The 26,135-nt window shown below is 38.8% G+C and overlaps 1 protein-coding gene and 1 long non-coding RNA gene across 3 annotated transcripts in view; one reads left to right on the top strand and one right to left on the bottom strand.

Annotated features, from left to right (window-relative positions):
- The window catches only part of CAP2 (cyclase associated actin cytoskeleton regulatory protein 2), a 67,348-nt gene that overhangs the window by 28,249 nt on the left and 12,964 nt on the right, over nucleotides 1-26,135 (bottom strand). For both annotated transcript variants that reach the window (XM_061346437.1, XM_061346438.1), the window contains exons 3-4: nucleotides 23,976-24,076; nucleotides 7,957-8,034 (exon numbers count right to left, since the gene is read on the bottom strand). In XM_061346437.1, coding sequence (XP_061202421.1) covers nucleotides 7,957-8,034; nucleotides 23,976-24,076 — 179 coding nt within the window. The remainder of the gene's footprint in view (nucleotides 1-7,956; nucleotides 8,035-23,975; nucleotides 24,077-26,135) is intronic.
- Nucleotides 9,648-15,215, top strand: LOC133208521 (uncharacterized). Its single transcript, XR_009724407.1, has 3 exons — nucleotides 9,648-9,712; nucleotides 13,948-14,042; nucleotides 14,237-15,215. It is a non-coding gene; the product is annotated as an uncharacterized LOC133208521 (long non-coding RNA).

The following is a 26,135-nucleotide window of genomic DNA, read 5'->3' as shown; positions in this document are numbered from 1 at the left end:
TGTAAATGAAGAAAGAGATTCCTCTGAGGAATTCTCTCTACCTATTAACAGATATTAGAAGACTAGATAATAGAAGACATTAATAGATGTGAAGAATGTACTCTAGAGGTTCTGCCATTTACTGTAAAGAGAGCCTAGAAAGACACCTTACACAACATGCCTGCCTTGATAGTTAAAGCTGATAAGCAGAAGCCCATCCAGTGTCTATAAGAATACGATATGGGTAGCTTCAGTGACCACCAGTAAGGTGCATTTCAGCTTTGAGTGGCTATGATTCTAGAACTAAAATAGTTTTAGAATAACTATACTTTCCCATATTTTGTATTTCATAATAGGCAATCTGTAAAGAAGACTTTAAAATTTAAGTTAGTCCTTTTTTGTATATATGTGGTTTAAGAAAGGCTTGTCTTTTTTGTTGTAGCTGTGTCAGCAGTATGAATGGAATCAGCGTTCAGATTAGGCCATGGAATAACCTTCCTTTAAGTACAGAGAAAATGTATTTTTTTTCCAGAGGTGAATCTAAGCTAGTTGGTAGCTTCGAGCCCCCCAGTGTTGCATTCAGAGACCTCAAATGCTTACTTTCCCCCCCCCTTTTCATTATTACTTCCTAAGTGCAATACTGCCAGCTTCTGTTGGCAGCTGCCAAACTGTTCTTTTAGCACTGCCTATCTCCATCTCTCCTTGCAGAAAGTATTCCGTATGTGCTACCACAGTTTTACTTTTAAACTTGCAGTGTAACCAACTGCACCTTAATCCAATGCTTTGCAAGCATTTTCTGATTGGAAGTAGAGACCATCAGTGAGATCTTTCTCTAAGAACATTACATTCATGTACCTCTAGTATTCCGGTATTTTCAGTCTTGAAAAGTCTCCTCCTACCTAAGTACACAGACACATTAATTTATTCTGGTCTCATTTTCTTAGACTGTAGCTTTTCAACATAGTGATGTAAGAAGTGTTTCATTTGTTTGTCAATAGTACAGGTTCTGCAACTTCAACTCACTGCTGTGCAACAGTAGGACTACAACCCAAAGAGACAAATCTGCAGAAATGTCTGGTCAGCTTCATTAGTACAGAAGCTCAGACACATTTGTGTGCTTCCAAAGTGACCTAATTGGTATTTGGCTTTTATTCCTCTTAGATAGCACATAAATTCTCAATCTAACAGCCAGTATTAGCTGTAGCAATTTTGTGCTTTGTGGAAAAAAAATCAGGGAAGACCAAACCATAGCACCCCACATCCCAGATTACTAGTTTAGTCATTTGTGGGGTTTTTTTGAAATGCAAACTCATAGTGAGGGCAAACGGAGAGAAAAGTGAAAGACAAATAGCTTTTAAGCAGTGGACAAATCCAGGGCCTGATGCAAACTGCATGCATCAGTCTACAGCAGTGCAGAATCACATGAAATGATTTCAGCCAGGACTCTAGCTGTTTTTTAATTGGACTTGAGCACTCTATGTATTGTCTTCCAGTCCAGTACACCTCTCCATGGGCAGTATATTTAGCAGAAGGGTCCTTCTGCTTTAGGCACACAGGCAACATCCCACACCTAATCAACAAGAACAATTACACTAATGAACTGTTAACCAGCCTTTTGATTTACTAGTCTTCAATCTCTGTTGTGTGATCATAGTCCATGTCAGTGGGGTCCGGGCATTCCAGGTAGCAAAGCTCTGTCAGAAGATGGTGTTGTGCCACAATTGTTTTGTTCACAACATCTGAGATCTGACAAATCTTTGCTAAGGCCAAGCATATTTCACATGGGGTATGTCCCAGTACAGGGGTGTTAGATAGTGCAGGCTTCCAGCTTTGGACATTCATGTGGTTCACCCCAGAGACAAACTGTCTCTGCTAACTTTCAGAATTCAAAAATCATTGGTTGTGGTTTGATTTAGACGGAAGGAAAATTAGAAAAATTGAAACAACCTGTGAACCAAAAAGCCCTGCTTTCCAGTCAGCTGTATCCTCAGTGCTTTCCCTTTTAGAAGACAATGCACAGTCCAGAAATCCTGGGGAACAATTGTGTAGCACAGAGGAAGGAGTGCACTGTTTTGGATTTGTGTTCAGCAGAAACAATGAATATGAAAATGGGAAAGGGAACGTCCCATCAGCATAGCTCAGTGGGATCTGACCTCGTGCAGTTTGAATATGAACACTGCCTCAGGGATTGAAAACTAGCCTGGTGATTTTAGGACATTATTTTAGGACACAGCAGAATTCCAGTAAGAGTCTATAGGATCCCCAGATGAGAAGCTATACAAAATAGAGTACTGTCTTCAATAATGTCTTCTTATGTGGAGATGCTGTTCTTAGTACAAGTATAGATGTACTGAAGTAAACAAGTGCAATGAGCCTTCGCTTACTGGAGTCTGGTTCTTGCACAGAATAAGAACTGCTGGAGAGCCTGCCCTTGTGGTGTTGATGTGAGCCAGTCTAAAGGTGTGCAACAGTGTGCATTTCTGGTTCTATTTCTCTTCCATAGAGGTTGGGAGATGTAGTTTTCTGTATTCTGTATTAGGTGTCTCTGGGCCTTCTTACAGCTGAATGCACTGGCCCTGGGGCAGAACTTAATCTCAAATGCATCTATTTTTATATTGCAGGGGCTATTGACCTGGGGGTTTTGGCAAACACAAGTGAGGAAGGTGAAGTGGTACAAGGACACCTACAGAGGTTTATAGGAAAGACACTGAGGTGCTGTAGCATGTCCAAAGAAGGGCAATGAAGCTTTTGAATGATTTAGAGCACAAGTCTTATGAGGAGCAGCTGAGGGAACTAGGGTTGTTTAGTCTGGAGAAGGCTCATGCAGGACCTTATCACTCTCTCCAAATACCTGAAAGGAGGTTGCAGCGAGGTTGGTGTCAGTCTCTTCTCCCAAGTAACAAGTGAAAGGACAGGGAGATATGGCCTCAAGTTGCACCAGGGAAGGTTTAGATTGGATATTAGGAAAAATTCCTTCACCAAAAGGGTTGGCAAACATTGGAACAGGCTGCCCAGGGAAGTGGTTGAGTCACCATCCCTGGAGATACTTGGTTTAGTGGTGGACTTGGCAGTGTTAAGTTTATGGTTGGACTTGATGATCTTAAAGGTCTTTTCCAACCTAACTGATTCTATGATTCTGTGATCAGAAAGTATCATGAACTTCAGGCTGGTTAAATGCAGCTGAGTGCCTTTGAGACAGAATTGTGAGATAACAGGTGTCAGGGGGCTGTCTGAACCTGAAACTGAGTAAGAGTTTGCAACAATATCCAAAAATGAGGCTGTGAACACTGTAAGGCAGCAGCCAGCAACTGAAAAATGTCAGTTGGTCCCTCGCTGTGTGTGTGACCACATGTCGTGTGCAGTTGTACACTTGCTGATAACAGAAATATGTTAACGGTTTGGCAAGATTTCAGAGAAAAGGAGGGGGAAGGGGCTCACTTTGGAGCTCAGCACTCTCAGGCTCTGACCATGTCACTCTTGACACCTTCTGTAAGACCTGAAGACCTTAAAAGGACTGGACTAAATTCTTCCTTAAGCTATTTCTAGATACAGAGGTGCAGGTTTGCAGAAGTCAACTGAGTATAATGGCAACAAAAATTGGCTCAAACTCTTTTGCTTAAGTAAGTAATGAATTAGCAATGTGAGGAGTATCCTGCTCGTATTTCTGGAAAACAGTAAGGGTTATCCCAGTAAATATGAGGAAAAGTACTGGGAAATGGAATTACATGAGCAAGTCAAGGTAATTAGAACAAAAATGCTGCTAGGATGCAGAATAAGAAATGTCCTGTTACTGAAGTACTTTAATAATAGAAGGGAGGAAAAAAAATGAACCATCTTACACCGACTGAGAGCAGGGAACTATAAATCTTCATCTTTGATTTCTATATAGGAATTCTGAGAATGAATCCTTTATTCAAAGAAATTGCCACAACTGTTCTACCCTACAATAGATTTTTTGCTTGGCTATAAAAAATTAAAAGCCTTAGGATTTGCTCTCATGGCTCAAAGTCTAACTTCAGATGCAGTTTCTTGGGTTTCAGTAGGGGTTTTTTTTTCCGCTTTTCTGGGAAAAAAGGGAAAGCTCTCCTTTACCTCTCACTTTCTTCCACCCCTTTCCTCTCACTGGTGTGTTGAATCTGGATGTTTAAGACAGGTATTTAGTTGGAATGTTTGTCTGCACAGTGTTAGTTATTAAATCTATAAACTCTGGCAGTCATATGAACTCAGCATTACTTTTTAATAAGAAATTACATACTCATTTATAGTCTGAACTGCATCTGTCATTTAAATCTGTAGGACTTCTTAACCACAAGTATGCTCATCTGGATATGTTTATATTGATTCACAGAAAAACTTATCTCATTAACTGGTTCCCATTATGGGAACAATGGATCACTCACGCCCTCAAGCAACTCTCAAAATTGTTTGAACTCTTAAAGTGAAATGAAACAACTCATAAAGTCAGTATGTAAGTTACCATTCACAAAGACTTCAGTGCAGTGACTCTAAGCAGTGATCTCGTATGTTAGTATTCATGGCCATAAATTAAACAGATAAACTTGCTCAAGGACACTAATAACTTTTACAATTAGTATTCAATAAGAAAATAATGTTTCAGTCAGAATTATATGTGGCTTAGAGTATGTGGAATAAAGTTTTGTGAAGGTTTGTGTTAAAATCCATGTTGTGAATTGCTCAAGCAACTTGTACATGTATGGTCTCAAAACACCTTTTAAACAACTTCTCACAGAATACAGCAATATTCTAATTTATTTCCCTTCCCATCTTCTCTGTACTATCTATGTATAGTAAACGATTTATATGAGACATTTTTTGGCTTTAATGTTTGAAGTTTGGCATCAGAAAATGATTTTTAGTAAGTGGATGAACTGAAGAATCCCATCCTGCTGAATGAGCCTGTATCCAGCAGTCATTAGCTGGGACATACGAAAACAGGAATATCAACCGGTGGTTTTGTCATGTGATCTCTTCCACTGCACATACAAATATAGAACATGACCATAAAAAGTAACAGAACATGCTCTCTGCAAAGTAATTTATTGCAGTTGATGCTGGATTGGCATGCCAGCTGGAATTACCTTCTCAGCTCCTACTATTTTCACATATACAGATAATACAAGGCTGTTCACTGCAACAGATTCCAAATGAAAAAATATCAACATTATTAACAAGAAGCAAAGCTCTGCCAAAGCAACTTCAGCAAGCTTAACTCTTTGAAAATGTTTCCTAGTGACTCATAGCAGGAGTTAAAGAGCTAAATGAATACTCGGGCTTCAACATTTTCATAGAGGGGAAAAAATACTGCTTTTGTACAAGATACATTTCTCTCTTTGCTGAGCACAAAAAAAAAAAATCTAAGGATTATTATACATGTAGGAGCTTTCTTTTTGTTTGAATTCCTTGTTCATTAGCTTTGTAAGCTGCAAGAGCTGAGCTAATTTATTTTTCCACGGCATTTTCCCTCCCTCTTCTTTTTTTTAAAGGCACCATGTATGACATCCCAACATGACAGGAACTCAGTAAATCCCCTCAGTCTCCACACCGCTGTCTCTGAATGTCTACAAAGCTACTATGCCATAATTGCAACTCACTGGCTCATTCACAGCTTTACATTATAAAGCAAACAGTCTAGACAGCTGAATGACAGAATTACTCTCTTTTCTCTTGCATTTATAGATATGCTGTCATCTTCATTTGCTTTTCTCTACTCTGTGCATTCTGGTACACTAATGATTAGCTTTCCTGTTTGGATTCCACACTGACTCCATGGCTCTAGGCTATAAATACAACCAGAACCTAGATGACATCATGTCAACAAGGTCCTGGGGGTGAGGGGAAGGACCCCTCCTTCTTTCCTTCTTCTGGGCTAGCTGATGATAACCAGCTTTTTCAAAATGGTTAACCAATATGGCTTTACAGTAGAGCTTTTTTTCCCCACTACTACAGAGATATAAAAAGCCTAGTGCCTGGAACTATCACTTTCTGCAGTGGAAAATACTGCTCATGTTGCACAAAGCAGGCAGCTTTCAATTATTTTTAAGTCTACCTATAGTATAGCTGAATGTACCTGTGCAGGTAATACATGGAAAGAAGAGAACAGGAATGAATAACAACATATGTTTGCCTATAAAAAATGTGTACCTTGCAGTCTTTATTTTAACAAAACTTAAGTAGCTGGACTGTGTTTGTCCTTAGTGAGAAAGACACTTTACTCTTTAGCATTCCTGGTATTTTAACTGTGGAATGATGTGTACACATGTGTCATGTGGCATTCCCTCAGTCCTAAAAGATAGTTAAATGATAAAAGTATACTTTCTTGCCTTTAACAAGTTGCAGAAATCTGTGCAAGCCTGATAACATGCAAGTAAGATGTATGGATACACATGGCCAAGGTTTTTATTATGTATTGCTTTTCTGAATGCTTCCATAACTGTCATTCTGGATTCCTGGAGAAACTCTTTCTACATATTTTTGTTTGTTTGTTTTGTTGCATTTTTAAATTACAGTTTGTGAACTTGACAGTTCAAAAGATCTCAGAGCCTTAACTTCATGTCAGAAAGTTGTAAGGGTGAAAGTGAGGAGAAGCCATTGCCATTCTCACTTGAAAAGCAGAGAAAATCATACTGATGGCACATCAGCACAGGAGGTCAAGCTGAGTCATAGTTTCTACTCTTACCAGAGCTCAGATAATACCAGTACGTCAGAACTTCACATTACATTGTGGGTCATTAGAAACTGTTCATTGGGGAATATTTTACCTATGAGCATGAAGAGTTTCGTGGGCCACTGGGTGCAATTGTATTTGCAGACAATATAAATGACTGCCTGAGGCCTGTACCAATGGGAATTTTGCCTGTTCTCCATGAGTCGTGACCCACTTTTACTCTCTGAGATCAGGGACAGCTGGAAGAACAACTGATCCCTTCTTGCTTGGAGCTCTATAAATCTAAAGTCTTGCCTGGAATATCTGTGGCTTTTTTTTTTTTTTTCCTTGAGTATCTTTGCCATTCAAACATACTGATTAGAAAATATTTTGTGTCTCTAGGAACAATAGTTACAGCAAAATTGAAGTAATTTATACCAGTTGCTGAGAATTCTGATTTGAAAATACAGTTTCATGCACTATGGAGGGGGGAGCTAGTGGAAAAAGACACAACTGAAGGCCATATAGCATCCCCGGGGGGCTAGCAAAAAGCTGTTCTATTCCATGGCATTTCTAGCTTCCAGAGAAACACTGCAAGTGAAGTCTTCACTCTCTTCACACTCCAGAAAGGAAGGTTCAAGGATGGTCCCACAGAAGGGCTACATAATCACTATTCACAAGAATGATACAGTGCTACTGGTCAAAACCTTGTGCCCTCTAGAAACTATAAATGAGATTTCATAACAGCTCCACAGCTTTCCTGAGTTTTCTAGGGGAGGATTGAAATAGTCAACACTAAAATGAGTATATAAATAAACTTGATATAAATTGTTTTTTCATTTTCTTGGCAATATTCTTTGCCTTCCTTCCAGAATTGGCATAACCTGGACCTCAGCTTGGAGAATACTGAGTCTGTGGGCCAGTACTGATTTTCTTCTCACTAGCTTATCCCCTGACTTCGAAGTCCATCATAAGAATCCGGGGCTGGGGCAGGGAGGGCGCTAGCAAAAAGCTGTTCTATTCCATGGCATTTCCAGCTTCCAGGGAAACACTGATCCCACTTAACAGCTGTGAAGTGGAAACCTCCTATGATTTCTTCAATGATCTTACGTGTATTGGTACAGAAAAGGTTCTTGACTCTGCACCATGCCTTTCTCATTAGTACAGCACCATGGTAATAAAACTGAAAGCAAACCTCTAAGTGCACCCCATAAATAAAGTAACAAATAAAAGCAAATGCAGGGATTGATAACATACAGGAGCACAGCTTTTTTAATACATTGCCTCTTGCAACTCTAGGTCACTTTTCTTACCTCTTGAGGCTCTTGACATTGGGATGCTAACACCAGGAAAGATCTCTGCGCTTGGAAAGCAGCTCGTACCATCTCTGCCTGTAACAAAAGGAGGAATATGAATTAAAGCTTAGCCTGTAACCTCCAATACCTCTTCTTGGCAGTTCAAAGTCAAGTGTGACAGCTCAAATCTTTCTTGCTGCTTCTCATCTAAATCACAGCAACACTGACTGGAAAAAATGTACTTCAGTACTGGCTTAGCTATAAATTTTTTTTGAAATCTAAGGTTAAGTTCCCTGTCTTCTTCAGATAGGGAATCAAATTAGTTGATACGCAGTCTTTTGGTTATCATTTATAAGATCAGTTGCAGAACTTAATTTTAACACAACAGAAAATGTCTCAGCATTTTAATGGTGGTGTTTACTCCTGAGCGCATGAAAACAATTTATTACTGTCAAGAACAGCAACCTGCAAACTCTCTGTTGAACTGTAACTTAGGCTGTAGATATATTCACTGAGGCACTATGCTGTAATTCATTCCTTGCCTGTCCTCTGTCAGCACACCCTAAGACTAATGGCTATGAGAGATGGTATGTGAAGTTTTTTTGTACAATTTTCCCCCACAGAACTCTATAATTTGGGCTAAAGCTGCATGTGACAACATGTTTACATGCTAACAGTGTGGAGGGGAGGTAAATCTCTACACTTACAGGTGCTCCCTACTGTTCAAATCTGTGGCCTTTTGGGGTTGTTCTGAACACTACACATCTTCTGTACATGATGCACATTGGTTAGAATCTAATTGCTGTTTCAGTATCACCTATACCTCATTCAGGTGGATGAGTAGTGACTAGGAAAAAGCATTACTGGAATAGAAAAGTACTATTCATAGCTGGTGTATACTGCTAAATAAAACCCAACCCAAACCAAATGCTCTTAAGTTAATCTAATATGAATAGGTGCATTCATAATAATTTTGTGGAAGGCTGGAGAAGCTCATGATGTTTCTCCTTGGGGTTTCTTCAATCTAAAAAGAAAACAAAGAAATTTTATATACAGGCCTATGTGGATGCAACTTAAAATACACAGAAGTCAGCGAATTTGAAGTTGTAGCAAAGTAAAACAGCCGAATTATATTTATTAATCTTAAAATGTGGTGGCATGAATAAAAGATAGCCTGTTTGTCAGGATGAAAACCACTGCAAGGAAGATGTTAAAAGAGACCCAACTTGGACAGTGTTTGGGGAAAAGAGGACATTATGGTCTGACAGGCTGAGATTTGGAAGAGGGTAATCATTTCAATAAATGAAGAAATAAATAAGGGAAAAACTGTATGAGCATAGGAAACTTAAATCTTCCAGACACAGACATAAATAACAGCAAGGTTTAGATGTTCTTCAGCATTTCAGAAGATAGACTTTTTGGTACAGAAATTCATAGAACAACAAAGTCTGCTATTTTAAGCTTAGTGTTTTTGGAAATAATCTATGCCTGCTGGGCAGGAAGGAGGAATTGTAGGAAAGGGCTGGAATCTCCTAATGAATAAAGAACTAAAGCAAGATACTAAGAATAATTATGGAACTCACAAAGAGTGAAAAGAGGCCTTAATTAGCAAGAACCTTTATTTTTCAGGCATTATAAATCCAGACGCAAAGGAATGATGGGTGGAGGCCTTGCTGACGTGTACCTTGCATAGGTAAGTAAAAGAAAGCTGGAACAATACTGGAACAATAAAGAAATAAACTGATGAAATGAGACCATGGCAGTGACCTGAAGGGTAAGCTGGGCATGCCTGCATTCTTGTTGACATATAACTTGCCTGTTGTTGGACAAATGCTTTTCCCCAATTTCAAGGAATTTGATGTACATAAAGATATTGAAAGGATGGCTAAAGAGAATGATGATAAACCAATGGGAATTACATCTTTTTAAATGGGAGTCAAATATATGTAGCTTAGAGTAACAAAATAATTGGGTCCATAGTATTTTCATTCTACAGTACTGAAGATGCTGGCAGACGGAAGCACAAGTAGAAAAGATTTTAGTATCACAGAATCATAGAATAGTTAGGGTTGGAAAAGATCTTAAGATCGTCAAGTTCCAACTCCCCTGCCATGGACAGGGACACCTCACACAAAACCGTATCACCCAAGGCCTGGTCCAACCTGGCCTTGAACACTGCCAGGGATGGAGCATTCACAACCTCCCTGGACAACCCATTCCAGTGTCTCACCACCCTAACAGGAAATAATTTTCTCCTTATATCCAATCTAAACTTCCCCTGTTTAAGTTTTAACCCATTACCCGTAAGTTGAGATTCTATGACTGTTAGTCTGACTTCGGCACATTTAGAATGGACTTGCAATGAGTGATTAAAACCAAACAGGAAAATTAAAAATGGGAGAGATTACAATGGGACTACCTGTGGTTAAAGTCATTACTTTTGGGGATTGTTTAGAGTTTTCAGTTTCTTAGACAAGGATAATGTGTCAAAAGTGTGGCTTTTTGCATTTTCTTATTATCCTGTATCTATAGGATGTTGGAAACATTCAGTGCTCAGTGGATTAGATATTGGTTGCAACGCTTGTGCTGCATGCCCAGAATGTATTTAGCCCAAAAAGCTTTTAGGGTGTAGAGATCAGAAAACTTGCACCTCTCACCTTTGAGTTTAAATCTTAAGCAAAGGATCATGCTAAAAAGTTTTTGCAATTTACAAGCAGAAATTTGTTAAAGACTTCTGTCACAGTTTTTTCCTTTTTTTCCCAAAAAGCATTAAAAATGGCTAGTTTTACTGTTTCTGAGCATTAAGGACTTCTTTCCACGCATCCCAGTAAAGTAATAGAAGAGCTTCCTCTCATTAAGAATGCATTTGTTCAGTCTGTTACCATCCCAATTTGCTCTTGTAGTCTTTGAAATGTGACACTTCATTGCTACCTCCTTCTATTTAGCAGGCAGCCTGTGTGCCTAAGCAGACAGCACTATCTTATAGGCAGATGACTCTTTCATTAGACAGTCACATCCAGTGGAAGACTAATGAGTGAAATGGACTAGGGGGATTTTTCTCAACAGCTGTGTGGCGCAGGCAAAAGACTGCCACAGAATAAATCAGCTGAAACTCTTTCAGTTCTAATGAATGATAGTAATGAAGCAGAAGTGTCAAAAATGTATGGTTATCATGATTAAATTTATTGGAGTAGACTAGACCACAAACTTGCACACATCTATCTGCAGACAGAAATGGGCATATTTTGAAGTAATTGTAATTTTCAATTTGGGTCATCCTTTTGGCATTCTTGGGACTGTCTACGGACATAGCTATCATCAGACAGCTGGAAGCAAGTTCCTCAAATAATTTCCTACTTTGCTTTCAGCAGTTTGTTTCAGGGGCTCGAGGAGTCAGCTGTGATTGTAGACCTGAATGCCAGGACTGTGTGGCATTCCATTAACCACCTCAGTTTCCTTATCAGTAAAGTGTACAATACGGTGTCTCAAACCTTTACCTCAGATGTGTTTGAGAGCTGAGTTAGGTGACTGATGTAGTTGGAAGAGCTGAAGTCGGACATTTATGCAATGTCAGTCGAATACCATGCCTGTTGAAACCTGTGGCTGACCTACAGTGAGTGACCTCTCTGTTGCCCTCACAGTAACAACAAAGACAGGACTCTTTACAGTTAAGCCTACAGAAGTTAATGGAGGAATCATACATATTTAGAATCATCTTTTTAATAGCAAGTGGTTTCACTTTCTCTGTCACAATATAATGCCAACTACTAATATTTTCCAGAAGCCACTGCTTGAAAAATTGCTATGGGCCCTATGAGAGATGTCTAATGGTGATCATGCTTCTGAAGTAGTGAGTGCAGATTCCACCCAAACTTGCACTGCTTCAGGCTGAGTAGACATAGACGCACTGAAACTGAAGCTTAAAGTTTGCTTTGGCAAAGTTCAGTTCTCCAGAGCAGATGTGATTTTAAGATCTGTCTCCTTCTCATTTTAAATGTTTTATTCAGTCTAAGTTACCCATCACACTGGTATCCAAGCACTAATAAATACAAATGTTATTTATGTGACAACAATTTGGCAAACTACAAGAAGAAACGGTCACATGCATTCAGATCTCAAGTTACAAGTAAATTCAGTCTTTGGAAAAAAAAGAAGAAAAAAGAACTGAATAGAAGAGAAACAAGTAAAGGATTTCCTCATGAAATATAGTCAAGAAAATGACCATATTGACCTGAAAATACTAAATTTGTCAAATGTTCCTAAATAACATCGTTCGTCAGAGTCATACCACTGAAAAGCATAATGTAAATATTATAATCCACTGAATTCTGTTGTTGAAGAGTAATACACACCTTCACATATTATACTAACATTAAATATATGTAATGCTAATGTTAACAGTAATAATTTGCAAATCAAAATACAGATCTATATACATTTTGGATTTCTAAAATACACATAATGACTTTATTCCGAAACCAAATGGTGAAGAGGACATGAGGGAAAAAAATTGGGATTAAGTAGTCCAGAGTTCTAATCACAGTTTCTGCAGAAATAATTTTGGGTCCTTTGGGTCTAGCGAAAGACACAATGACTGGCAGCAAGTAACAACTACAGATGGAACTTCACTGTTACGAGCAAAGACCCCAGTCGTTCTCTAAAATTGAAGGTATTGCAAGAGGAAGAGAAACAGTTTGCCTTTTACATTCTGCTTCCAAGAGCCTTTTCAAAGCGAACTGGTGAAGTGGCTGGTGGCTTGAAGGGAGAAGCAAGAAACAGGAAAAGAATAGAGTTTAGATTAAGTATGGAGCTGCCATAGAAACTATCCAGGTCAGCCAAAGAGACAGTATTTATTTTGTACAGCTAATTGGCTGATACAGACTTTTTTTAAAACTGGGCCAAATGCTGAAGAGTCAATGGCAGTTGTCCAAACAAAGCATTTCTTATACCAGAAAGGGAAGGGGGGGAAAAATGTCACCTTTTTCCTACTGGTCCATGCAGAAAACAGGGTTGAAATTCTAGTCAAAATTTAAGTCAATGCAAGATTTGCCATTGATTTTGATGAAGCCAGACACCACCCCAGATATTTTGTTTTCTATTTTCAGATAGATACATTTAACTACCACCAATCAGCTGTCCTCTATTAGTGGTTTTTTTAGTATTTTCCAGCCTCCATGCCTATGTCTATATTAGGGAGTTTCTGCTAAAATTTCTCAGCATTGCTACTGCTTGTCCAGGACCAATCTAAGGTTATATCAGTGCTAGTCTCTCTGGCTGTTTATATCTGCCAGTGTATAAAACACTGTGCACATGTAACTGAGCACAGTGCTAGCCAGTATTACTTATTTGTTGTTTCAGAGTAGCATCTATATCTAGGTTCATTAACTTCAACTTTTAGTAAGCTTAACTGACTGTTAAACCACTCAGAGCTCTTACCTCTGGTCGAGCTCGAACAATATTGGTCTTACAGATCTGTCAGTGCTAATGACATAAGACATGGATTGAATTGTTTGGGATACATTGTTACAGACATTTTCTTTCTCTGTATGATATAAGAACTGTACAGATGTACTGGAATAAAGGCATATTTAAAGCCATGATTGTTGTTTTCACATTAATTACAAAATTACTACCTTGGATAAAGACTTTTCTGCATCTTTTGCTCCAATAAGATTTGCCCCAGTGTTCTGGAATTTCCTCTCAGCTCTCCCAGTTTTGAGTGACATGATTTGTTCTAATTCATCTCAAGGGATCATTAACTTTAAAACCTAATGAATACTATTTAAATGTCAGCTTTGTTATAATCATTAATCTCAGCAGAAGCAGTCAGCTATTTTGTTCATCTGTCAGTTTCAAACAGATACAAATATTTGTCTGCAGGGCCATTTTGCTACTTATTACTGCCAAATGGAGAAGCAGGAGATGGTATTCTCACAAAATATCTCCACCTACTAGAGAAGAGCAAGTCCAGAGCTCTCCCAAAGCTCAGGCTTCTTTTGTGTCTTCCAGATTGACAAATTCTTTATGAATCTCTTTTACAACGACTAAATATATCCAACTCTCTTGACCTCTGTTCACCTTTGACATGGAAGTTCCAAACTCAGGTGTGGTGTATTGATAGAGATTCCAGAAGATTCAGCATAGAAAAATACCAAGAATTGTGTGCAAAACTCAGTACACAAATAACTGAAGATGTGGTCTATTTATAGATGAAAGGGTTTTTTTTCTGTTTTGTTTTCAGTATCTTTCTTTTCTGCAGTTTTGGAAATGTTCAAGGATTCAAGTTTTGTCATTGCAGACTGCTGGCTTCTGCAGAGAGTCACCTGCTGGAGATTTCAAAGCCTTGTCCTTGCATAGCATACAGTCATGGATCTGCATTTAATGGCCTCCACATCAGTGAATTAAAAGATGTTATTGGCACATTGCAGCACATGATCTTCTAGTCCCTGGTGCTTATCTATAGACTGGACATCCCCAAAATTGATTGTCAGCTTGGTGGAATTTGTGCTGTCATGTTCTGCCTTTATAATATGCAATTAGTGATAATCATAGCAACAAACAGCTGATAAAAACAGCCAAATGTTTTGAGAACAGGCATAAAACATCTTAGAAAACAAATGGCTTTTCTGCAATGCAGAGGATGCATCTTTAAAATCTATACTAGGCCACCATTATTTGTTGGAGCTGCTAATAACCAAAGACTGTCATAGTATATTTTATAATCTTTAGGGATGAATGACATCAACAAAAAAACAAAAAACCCAGCATAGTGATCAGCTGTTTTTCATGTACCTTCAATTTATCCCTGGAACTGTTGAGGTGAAAGGCTTATACTGTAAATGAATGACAACTCAAGAAAATTGTGCAGTTTTCCAGGGAGAATTAATTTAACCAATGACATTACAGGAATATCCTTTGCATCACATGTTAAAGGTTATACCATGATAAAGTTATAAATTTACTGGATTCTGTATTAGGGAGAGTCAATAGCAAGCATGCCAACCTGCACAGCATTTACAGAAGTTAGCCTCAATCTTCCTGAGAGAGTTCTTCTAGCTTTCCATCCTGACTAGCCTACAAAACCAAGCAGGTTTCTCAAAAAGAGATGGGAAAAGGAAACCAGCCCACTTCAGAATTTCATTAAAGAACAGAAACTGTGGTACATGAGTTTCAAAGACTTCCAAAGCTTCTAGTTTCTACTATTACTTGAAGCTACATTCTGTATCTCTGAAAGTGTGCATTGCTTCTTTAAATAAATAGGAACCACATACAATGTATGGAATAGACAAAATCCAAACTTTGGCTATTATATAGATCAACCATTTTTAAAATTCAGGTTCCTTTTTTTTCCCCCATGGACATCTGAGTTCAGAATTCTTTGGAGGACCTGGTTGCCTGTGTCAAGGAATTATTTGCGGAGAGACCTCATTTCCCTGAGGAAAGGCAAACCTACATTTCTTCCATGGAACTGACACTATAAGCCAGCACATCAAGTGACCACGAAGATTTCAGGGACTTGCAGGTCTCATTGCCTTCTGTACAAATGAGCTTTTGCCTGCACTGGCCACAGGCACTCCAGTTATTTCTCTGATGGGCTGGTTTGCCCCTAAGGTCTGCTGCTAAGGAGTCCCACTCTCTGTGCCCAGCTATTATTTCAGAAGCCCTTCTCATTAAAGGTCCAAATCCATGCTGAAGAAATTTTGTAAGAGACTTTATGATTTCACAGGCTTTAGAATGTCATTCACATGTCCCTGATTTAACAAATGCAAGTTCTAGGAAGTTCATATGCTTATCTCTGTAAATTAAAAAGGTTACAGCACTTGTAAGGTTATCACTTCACAAATACTCTTGCAGTGTTCACTGGGCACTCTACTGAAGAGCCAATTTCTTGACCTTCTGTGTCGGACAAATACCAAATTCCCTGATATAAACACTGGAGAACCATCCATTTCTAAAACGTTTCACTATATTTAGGGAAAGAGCTTGGATAAATCAGTTTTTACATTGAAATGCTTTTGTGTACATTCTGCCTCTCACACACTTCAGGACAACTGGTGACAATGCCCACCTCAATTTGTAAGTAGTCCCACTGAGCTCCCTGTAGGTAACTTGCACAGTACCAAAATCCATCTCCTTGAAATTTCACTTCCACTTTTATTACCTTGGAAGAATCCCACACCCTGACCAAAATGTGCTAATGTGGAAGAAAGTTTAAAGCTTAAAGCTGACACATCTATAATGGTATTTAATGTTTCTTCTCATCTGAACCATGCTTTCCTTTTTCAGGGATGCTAAATACCAAAAACCTACATTTATGTGGAGAGGGGGCCTCAGCCTCTCTGAAAGGCAAAGTAGTTATCCTCACGCACAGTGATGTGACTGAAGAGCAGAGCTGACCTACAGTGGTTTTTTTTTAAACAGAACATGTATTAAAGCAACAAGAAAGACATATTTCAGCCTCAAAAATCTACTTCAAGATCCCAAACCAATCTTTTTATTATAGCTTTGGGATTTAGAATAAAACAAACATTTAATCTTAGGAAACGAGCAAAAATTAAACTGCTTTGCTTTTTAGATTAGTTACAGAAGTATGTAATTCAATTTATGGATGTCAATAGATGAACGTAACTTAGCAGGGACAGGGATATAGTTTAAGCTATCCTAATGGACTCTTCAACATTCCAGAATCCAGCCATATTGATCATGCAATTCAGACTGGATGAAAAGAGGCAATACACGTTTGTGGCCACATTCTACCCCAATCACTCCTGACAGCACTCCCAGCTTATTTAAAACAACATTCAAACTGCACACTGGTTTCCCTTGTGGCTTAATTCTCATTATTCACTGAACTCCTTTTTACTAGAAACTGACTGAAGAGCCAGATTCTGAGCTCATTGTTTGTTTTTTTGCTGACTACAATGAACAGCCTTCTCAGTTTCCAAGCCCAGCATTTCTATACACTCAAAACAGCTGCAACCACCAACTAGCAAAATAAAAGCAGGTCAGGAATGAGGAGGTAGGATGAGTGAAAAGAGTGTGCATGTGCTTTTCAGCAAGCATGAGACTGAAAATTAATAAAAGGTTTTTTTCATAATAGATAACAACAAATGCCATCAAGCATGGGAGATGTGTGTCCCAAACATAGAAAAATGTAATAAAAGATCAGTGGATGTGTATTTCTCAGCTTGGAATAAATGGATTTAAGTAGCGTTACCACTCCAACTTGAAAAATCGTAATTCTCCACAAGAGAAATAACCATGAGGACTGATGCCAGTAAAAAGGGAGTTTTCAGTAATACGAGGTTCACGCTGATGATAAAAACGGATACTGCCTGACTGCTCCTCTGTCTTGGTTTTCCTGATGAATCAAGATAGTTTAACTTGCCAGTGGTTCACTGGAAATTACTGTTTTGAGAACCACAGAGCTCACTGCTCCAAGGTAGAGTGCCCGAGATGATTGCCACCCATGCCCTCTCAGTCCTGGGTTGGTTTGAATCAGAAAGAAAAACAGAAGTCTGATTACCTTTTCAAAGCTTCCTCATGGACTCTGGATCTGTGCCAACTCTATGTCTTCAGTTCTTCCTAGTAAGCTCCTCCTGATTTTACCCTGAGCAAGTGTCCTACACAGTGACTTTGCAACAGACTTACAGAGACACTCTCACATCGTACTTGTGGTTATGAGTGCAGCTGGTCCACACAACAAAGCGACCTGTCATTTATCTAGCTAATTTAGCCAAGGAATTTTATCATGCAATTTTTGGTTAAGCTGACACAGTGGTTTTCAACCTGTGGGACACTTATGCCTCTAAGTCTGTACACTACTTCTACTGGAAAACCACTAAGAAAACCAGGTTTCCTGCCAATAGACTCAAATTTGGTCTTAAAGGACTTCAGTGAAAAATTTTTTGAGGACAGCAAAATTAGCATAAGCTAGAGCATATGATTAGTTCTGATTTAGACTTCAAATGGCCGGAAATATAACATATGCCTTGAGTAATGGCTCCAATAATTAATTAAATTAATTAATTAGAAAAACATGAACCTTCACTCTAGCCTGAACACTTGAATATTATTCTGAATTCACCTGGTCAAGTGAAGAGCCCTTCACAATCAGAATTTTTTTCATGAGAGAGTTATCTTTTAACATTTCCTTGGCAAACATGATGAAGTTTTCTTTGGTTTGCCATTTCATGTAAGGTTTCCCACTCAAACCATTCTGATAAAGTTTTTTTGGCATCCTTTGGAGAGCAGAAAATCCCACTGTTCTGGGTAACCACATACAGTTATAACCCCTGCTTTTAGGGGGCCAACAGTTTTAGACCCTTACCCAGAAAATGGTCCCTGATCAACTGCACTACTTTGAAATCAGCTACTTAGGGATTTAGTCAGGAACTACTCAATATGCAAAGAAGCCCCATGAAAACCAGTTGTGAAGAACTGTTGACAGCCTTGGCTTATTGTGTTTCTGATTTCTTATGTTTCTGACTGAGGAAATGCCATATGGAATGTTTTCATTACATATTATCACCTTCACCCACTTCTTAGAATGGTTGGTTAGGGTTGGAAAGACCTTAAGACAATCTAGTTCCAACCCCCTGCCATGGGCAGGGACACCTCACACTAGACTGTGCTGCCCAAGGCTCTGTCCAACAGTGTCCTTGAATACTGCCAGGGTTGGACCATTTACCACTTCTTTGGGCAGCCTGTTCCAGTGCCTCACCACCCTCACAGTAAAGAACTTCCTCCTTATATCTAACCTGAACTTCCCCTGTTTAAGTCTGGACTCAGTACCCCGTGTCCTATTGCTACAGTCCCTCTCAGGTATCCTTGCAGGACCCCTACATGGGAAGGCTGCTGTGAGGTCTCCATGCAGCCCACTCCACCCCTAAATTCACAGCTGCATGTTTCTTATGCCACCAATACACAACTAAATGGCCAGTAATGGCCACCGTCTCATGCATTTTTCAAGAGAGTCTGTTTTACTTTTGTGTCTTCCTTTCCTTTTTAAATAAGACAACCAAGTGGTATATACTGCAATGTCAGTGTCAAGAAACTAACAGTTTGATCCAGCTCCCATCAAAATTAATGGAAAAACTTACACTCTTTCAGGGGATGTTTGTCTAGATTCGCGATGGACAAGTTCATGTTTATGCTCCGGAGCCATCTTATTCCCAGGTGTCTTACAGTCTGAGAGGTATAATCACATCTGCACACCACTGCCCGACCCAATAAATCCAGCTTGTTTTGAAAGATCCAATGCCCAGGCCACAAGTGAAGTCATCCTTAGGAACAGAATACTTTTTTTTCTGGATTAACCACTTGGCTACATTGTGTATATTGCATTTCCATCTTTCTTGTCATACTAAAGTGAACATTCTTTATTGCTTGTGTTGGGACATATACATACACAGGGTAAGAAATCTAGCTGAATTAGCATTACAAAATAAACTTTAATGTTGACAGTTTTCCAAGGTTGCTTTTCTGGTTGATGAATTTTTTTTTAATTTTTTTTTTTACTTTTGGTGGATAACAGTACCATTTTTTCCACACAGTCTCTTTCTTTCCGCTGAGTGTACCTTGTATGCTGTAAAAAATCTCTTTTTATTCTTTTTTATGTATTCTGGTTTTTCCCAGTCCTGTAGCAGCTACTTGGTTGGGTGTTTATTTTATGTAGCAGAAAATACCTACCACAGAAAAGCAAAGGCATCCTGACAGCAAGTCTGTCTTTGGGCATGTTGACATCATCCTCCTTTCTGAGCTCTAATTCAACTCTCAACACAATGCCTAAAACTGCAGAGCCTCTGGGCACAAAAGATGAACACAAGGGTACACTTGTGCATTCTGTTGCCCTGTAAGCAAATTGCCTTGTTAATGAGGAATCAGTGAAATAATGGGTTTGATAGTCTGGGTTTAGATTAGCTAAGATAAAGTGCAAAAATGTTTTTTGCATATGACAGGCAGCAGCATATCCTGTTCAACATTCAGTGCTATGAAAGTCATTGACTAATTCTTCAACCTCTCTCACAAGAAAAGATACAGCTATTTCATGTGTAATAACTACTCTTTGAAAAAAATGAGGAAGCTAGGATTTTTTAACTTCACTGGGGGTTGGAACTAGATGATCTTAAGGTCCTTTCCAACCCTAACTATTCTATGATAGGCCAAACCAGAGCTGCACTTTACAAAGTGCATATATACCTCATAAAAGATAACTCCTGCTTTCAGCTGTCCTATTGTATTTACACAGCCTGTGCCTGGAAGGAGGAGAATGCCATTGCTTTCATGTAATAAAGAAAAGAAACTCTGGGTATGTACATATGACCAGCGTTTGTGGGGTGAACATTGCTTCCCCTGCTCATGATGACAACAAGCCATTGCACACGCAGACAGAAACCCTGCAGACTAGATAATGTACTGTGAATTGCTGCTCCATGCTATCTTGTTCATGTAGTCACACATGTAATGACTTGTATCTCAAGTCTCTTCCAGTAAGTAGAATGCTCCAAGCTGGTTGCTGTCTGAGCTCTGCATTTCAGCAGCTGGAAGCTGATGGAAAAGAGGAGGTAAAAAGAATCCATATTTCTGCAGTTTTCCTTTCCAAGCTAAATAGCTTGGATGAGAGAAGAGGATAACATAACTTAATCACTCAGACAATCTGATCTTTCAGCTAACCGTGTTGGGAGGTTAAAAGATTTTTACAAATAAACAATTAAAAAAAGGCAAGTATTAGCTTATGTGTTTGACAGGAAGGCTGTAATTATGCTGTGCTCTGTACCACATGCAATACTAAAATATGGAAATTTTACATTATCTGTCCTTCTTTTGTAGAACTAGTACATTGTCTTCTTATCATAATGTCCCATCTGGTACGTTACTCAAAGTCCAGCCAAAGTATTCTACCACTTGAGATATCACATAAACAAAAACAATGTAAAGCAGCTCACAATAAACACATCACAAAAACCTGCTTCTTGGCCTTCTAAAATCTTTCTGGCTCTGCTTTGACAGGGCAGAGAGCCCACCAAAACTGCCTGACCAGCTTCCTCACAGGGACACAATCTGAAGGTAGACTGTGTCTCCCACAGGCAACTCTTTGTCATCCTCAGCCCATTTTTTGTAGTGGCAGATGCATCAGGGCAAAGTGATGGGACTCATGTCTCTCTGATCCAGCAATCACCCAGTGCTGTTCTATCAGCTGGGCATAAGAGAACTGCCTACGCTGTAGACCCACAGTCTGTTTTACAGTCTTTTTGAATTTCCTTCATTCTGACAGAAGAATGGTTTAGTGTTCGCACACATGGTGAGTCTGCTTCAGGGCTGTTATAACCTGTAATAGTTGGTGACAGCACCCAAGACATTGGTATGTCAGGCCAAACACAGCTGGTTGACAGCAGTCCTCACTCTTTCACTGACTTCACATGCTCTATAGTTATGACATGGACAGCAGAAAGTGGTTTGAAAACCCTCATGTGAGACTCACTAAATCTGTGTCTGCAGTGGACTTCGTATTTAACACAAACATGCATATGATCACCAGATTTTTATTCCAGAATGACAGAACAGGAAAAGGACCTCTCTCATCTTAGCTGTTTAGGATAATTTGTTTTAAATAGACTAAGTAAAAACCCTAACCATTCTCTCTGTCTTTTAAAAGTGGTTAGTTTCTTTAATGCAGTTGACTTCAGAGATTCACCACTGCATGTACTGTAATTTCAATGAAAAATATGCTGCTCTCAAAATTGAATTTAAGCAGAATTCCTTTTTGATAAACTAATCTTTGTAAAATCCACTGTGCTCTTTGTTTAACAAAGCCAGGAGCTAGCTATTAGTTCTTTTATATATATATATTTAATATATTTTATTCTCTTTAAATAGACTTATTTAGAGTACAGCATGCTGAAAAGTAGGAATGGGGCACCTCAGCAGCTACTTGTTATGGCTGTATTCTTCCTTTCACCAGAAACACAACCCACACAATCCTTACAGCAATCAGCATGAAACACATCAGATTAAATCCCTCATTTCTTTAGCATAATATGAAGTCTCTCTTTCTCTCATATTACCATTCTGCTCAGTCAGGTATGTGAGGTTTTTCTAGGCAACAGGTGTTTTCTGAAATAAAATACAACCATCCCCTTCAGCTCATTATGTGAAAGAGGCAGCAGCTGCAAGTATAATGCTGAGGACACATGGTCTGTAAGACACCCAGAAGAAAAATACTCCTTGTTCCACTTGTTAAGGTAAAGCACAGATGTTGCTTCAGTGATAAGCATGAGCATAAGGCAACCACAGTCTGCTTCATGTTGTAAACTCAGAATCTAGGATTTCAGAATATTGAGGAGGCTGCAATCCAGAATCACCAGTTTCTTTATGTAAGGAAAAGTTGTTCACGTCTAAACTCACAGTCCTAACAAATACTCCTTATCACAGTTTGCATTACACCATCATCAACAATATGCTAGGGACTATCCACGGACTTGGCAGATAAATTATTAATCATCTTTTATATTGACTCAATTGTGAGTATCAGATAGTGGCAAATGCATAAATTAATACATTTACTGATTTAAATATTTACAGATAGTGTATATTTAAAAGGTTTCAGTCATTTAGAATGTTAAATGCAACTTTTGTCCCTGCTTAGTGTTGGTACTAAGGCTATTTCTGTATCTCTCACATCTAGCGTGTTGAGAAATGAGCTGCAAAACAGTGGTGTCTAATGAATGTAATGACCGAAGCTAGAACTGATGCTTTCCAGGGAGCAATTCTCTGCTCAGTTAGGTTGATAATTGACAACCTCCACCCCCATTTATTGATTTATCTGTAAGAACAAAGTACATACACTGTAGCTTATGCTATAACTGGTAAGGTAAAAAGGCCTTTTCTAATAAGGAGGAAGTTCAGCGTTTCCTTAGAAACAAAAAGATCCTCTATTATTGCCTGATCTTCTCACCTCCTACTTTTCTAGGCCTAACTCGGTCAGAAACTCTAGTCTACCAACAAGAACATATAACACCACAGAGAAAACACAGTTCACAGAATAATCCCAGAGCTCTTGCTCTGTGAGCAGACTGGTTACTTTGGCTGTCTTGCAAAATATTTACGCTGGCCTTGCAGCATAAGTCCCAGAAGCTTGTAGGACTGCATGGTTTTCTAACTACAGCATTTGTTATGCAGAGTAGCAGCTGCAATGAACTGGGAAATCTACACACAGAAAAGCCCAACAGCATCTACTAGAAAAAAATAAAAGCTTCATACTCCTTCAGATCCAGGTCAGACTGATCCTGGCTCTTTCGTGTTTGTTTCACTTGCAAAATCGATACTGGTAAGCTATTGGTAAGATGAGCCCATCCCTTATCATTCTATCCCACCAGTTCTAGAGAAGACGAGTTTAAAATATAAAATGAAATAAACAAGCTCTGATCACAAGATATTATGAGGTTGCAAAGTAATTTCATCAAGAAAATGATATCATAGTGATATCTTCCTTGCTGTGACATACATGGTAAAAACGGTGTCAATTAAATATGCAACCTAATAACTTTTTAGTCTGATATATTGTTCTGAATGAAAGAGATGTAATAAAAACAATCAAAAGAATAAAATATCTACATTAATTGGTATGATGATACATATGCCTAGAAGACAAACATAAGAAGTTATTACTGCTCGGACCCACCAATTGTTTGCTGCTCGTTTGACTTCTGTTTTTTATTGTGTTCTTGTCCTGCAAAGGGCTCAGCAGCCAATAGGTCAATTCAAATCTCTTGTGACTGAGAATGTTTATATATTTTGTGTACTATGGTCTTCAACCTTTGAAGGGGAGTAGTCTCTTCTTATGGATCCATACAGCCTTTTGTCCCTCCTGAACCAGCTGTCATCAGTGTGTTATGCCAAGTTATTACTACTACAACAACTAATAATTCAGAGTACCACTGTTAGGATTCTGCTTTACACAGCAGTCAAGGCTGATCACACAGATTCCAAGACTTGTATGTTTACATCACAGGGAGAAAATATCAGTAAATACTCACATGTGTCTTCACATCACCTTCAAGAATCTTGCTGTACCTGAGAAAATCAGCAACACTTCCATTCAGCAGCCTATCAAAGGCTTCAACATATGGTGCTATGCCTGTAGAAGAAGAGCATTCCATTATAATAGGTTCATAAAGAACATAATGCATAGGACATTCTTTTGTAGCAGATGGTGGAGAAATACCATAGAAGCAGGGAAAATTGCTGTAACTTAATTTCTGCCATACTCATTGATTTGTGACATTAGTAAAATAGGAGGTATAATGAATTTTTCCTGGCTAGAAAAAAAAACAACCTGCTCTTGGTAGAACTCGGCTAGGAACATGAAGAGAATTTAGTCTGTATATAGTAATGGGAAGCCTCTTTTTTCTATATTAATAATACTAAAATAAGTATTTGTCAGCCCTTCAAAGATCTAGTGGTCTGATAAGCATGACTGTCTTAACAAAACTCTGTTGTTGCATATAAAACAAGTATTATCTCCTAAAAAGAATCACACTGTACTGAACAACCCACCCATTCCTGAAGATCTCTGCACTGTTTGGTGAGTTTTAGTAGCAAGCAATTCCATTTCCAGTTAGACAAAAGCCTTTAAAATAGGCTGACAGTGGATTTATGCAGTTAAATGTGGCTTTGTCATATCCTTACTTTGTTGTCTGACCTTGCAAAACTACCACTGGGTAAAGAAAGCTCAAATGAGTCCTCTAGATGACACATTCCATTGACTAGATATGCTATATATTCTATGAGAGGAATAAAAATGCTTTTTTCTCTATGGTATACTGAGCAGTTCCCTGACAAAGTGGACAATCAGTTTCTTATGCACCTGGCTTTTAAAAGGTTTCATGTGATACCTTTTAAGGCAGCAAAAATAATCTTCCCTTGGATACTTTCCAGCCCCCTTTTACTCCCTGACATACCCTTATATCTTGTCTATGCCTCAGAACCTTTGCTAGGTCCAGCATGAGCAATGCACATGCGAATTTATGGCATCTGTAGGATCTGAGAGACCAACATTAAAATTCTTCCCAGCCTCTCTCCCTCATTAATGAAGCTTAGAGATAGCTCTGAAGAGGTACCAGGCTTTCCCCAGAGAGTCTGCTTTAACCTCTTGGCACTATATGACAATTGTGTCCAAATTCATAATTTTGAAAGCCCTCTTTATTCCACAAGAGTCATCTGGCTCCTCGACAGAAAAAAATAAAGGCTCTGGCAACTGGAGTTTGCAATAGCCTGTGTGAAAAAAAAATGTAGTTAGTCAGCTAGGCGGGATTTCAAGGCTCCTTTTGTTCTCTTGATGTCACCTTCAATTCGGAGGAATTTCTGGGCTTTCTTCCATATTAAGTGTTTGTGTGTAAAACCCTCAAATGACCTAGTGTACAAAAGGTTTTAGCTGTGGAGATGCTTTCCAAAGCCTGTTTATGTTCTTTGTAAAAATCTGTGTGTCTCCAAGAGAATCACTGTAATCTTTTACTTTAGAGCTGAGTTTTAAATAGCAGTTCACTAAACGGCAATTGTCCTATGCAAAACTAGAAAGCAACTATGCCATTTCTCACTATTCAATACACCTAACTCCCAAGAGCACTTACTAGAATTTGCTGTGGGCTGTGCACAGCAGTTGAATGATTTGTTCGCAATCCTGCTTTTACAGTACCATTTAGGAAAACAGTAAAGGTACAGTTCTCCCAATAATTAATTGTATGTTAATTCAATAATAATTCTAATTATGGGATTACCTTTTAGGAGAGGGGCTTATGGTAGAAGAAAGCAATGTATCTCCATTTCCACTAAAGACTTAAAAGAGGTCACACTCTGTCTGAGTGTCAATTTTAAAGGAGAAGAAGAGACCTGCTCTGTAAGACTGTCAATTCTGCAGTTGCTGTGGATGTTAACGTGAACCTCTTCAGAGACACAGAAACACAGGCATACAGAATGATATTTGTGGCACTATATGTCTATCGGTTGCCCAAACCAAAGAACCAATGCAGTCTTTCCTGACTGCATCAGCAAAAGCTAATTCCAGAGCCCCTGTGTGAGACAGCTCTGCCTGGAGATACAGTGCAGGATGGCAAATGCACCATGGTACTGCTCGTCTCAGCTTCTTACTGCTGTCTCTCAGTGGGTGTGTTTTAAAACCTCACTCCAGCAAGGTTTGT

The sequence above is a fragment of the Neopsephotus bourkii genome, unplaced genomic scaffold (assembly GCF_033783945.1).
Source record: "Neopsephotus bourkii isolate Nb327-2 ecotype Australia unplaced genomic scaffold, CSIRO-AGI_Nbou_v1 NB_272, whole genome shotgun sequence".
Taxonomy (NCBI): domain Eukaryota; kingdom Metazoa; phylum Chordata; class Aves; order Psittaciformes; family Psittacidae; genus Neopsephotus; species Neopsephotus bourkii.
This window is presented reverse-complemented; position numbering and strand designations above follow the sequence as displayed.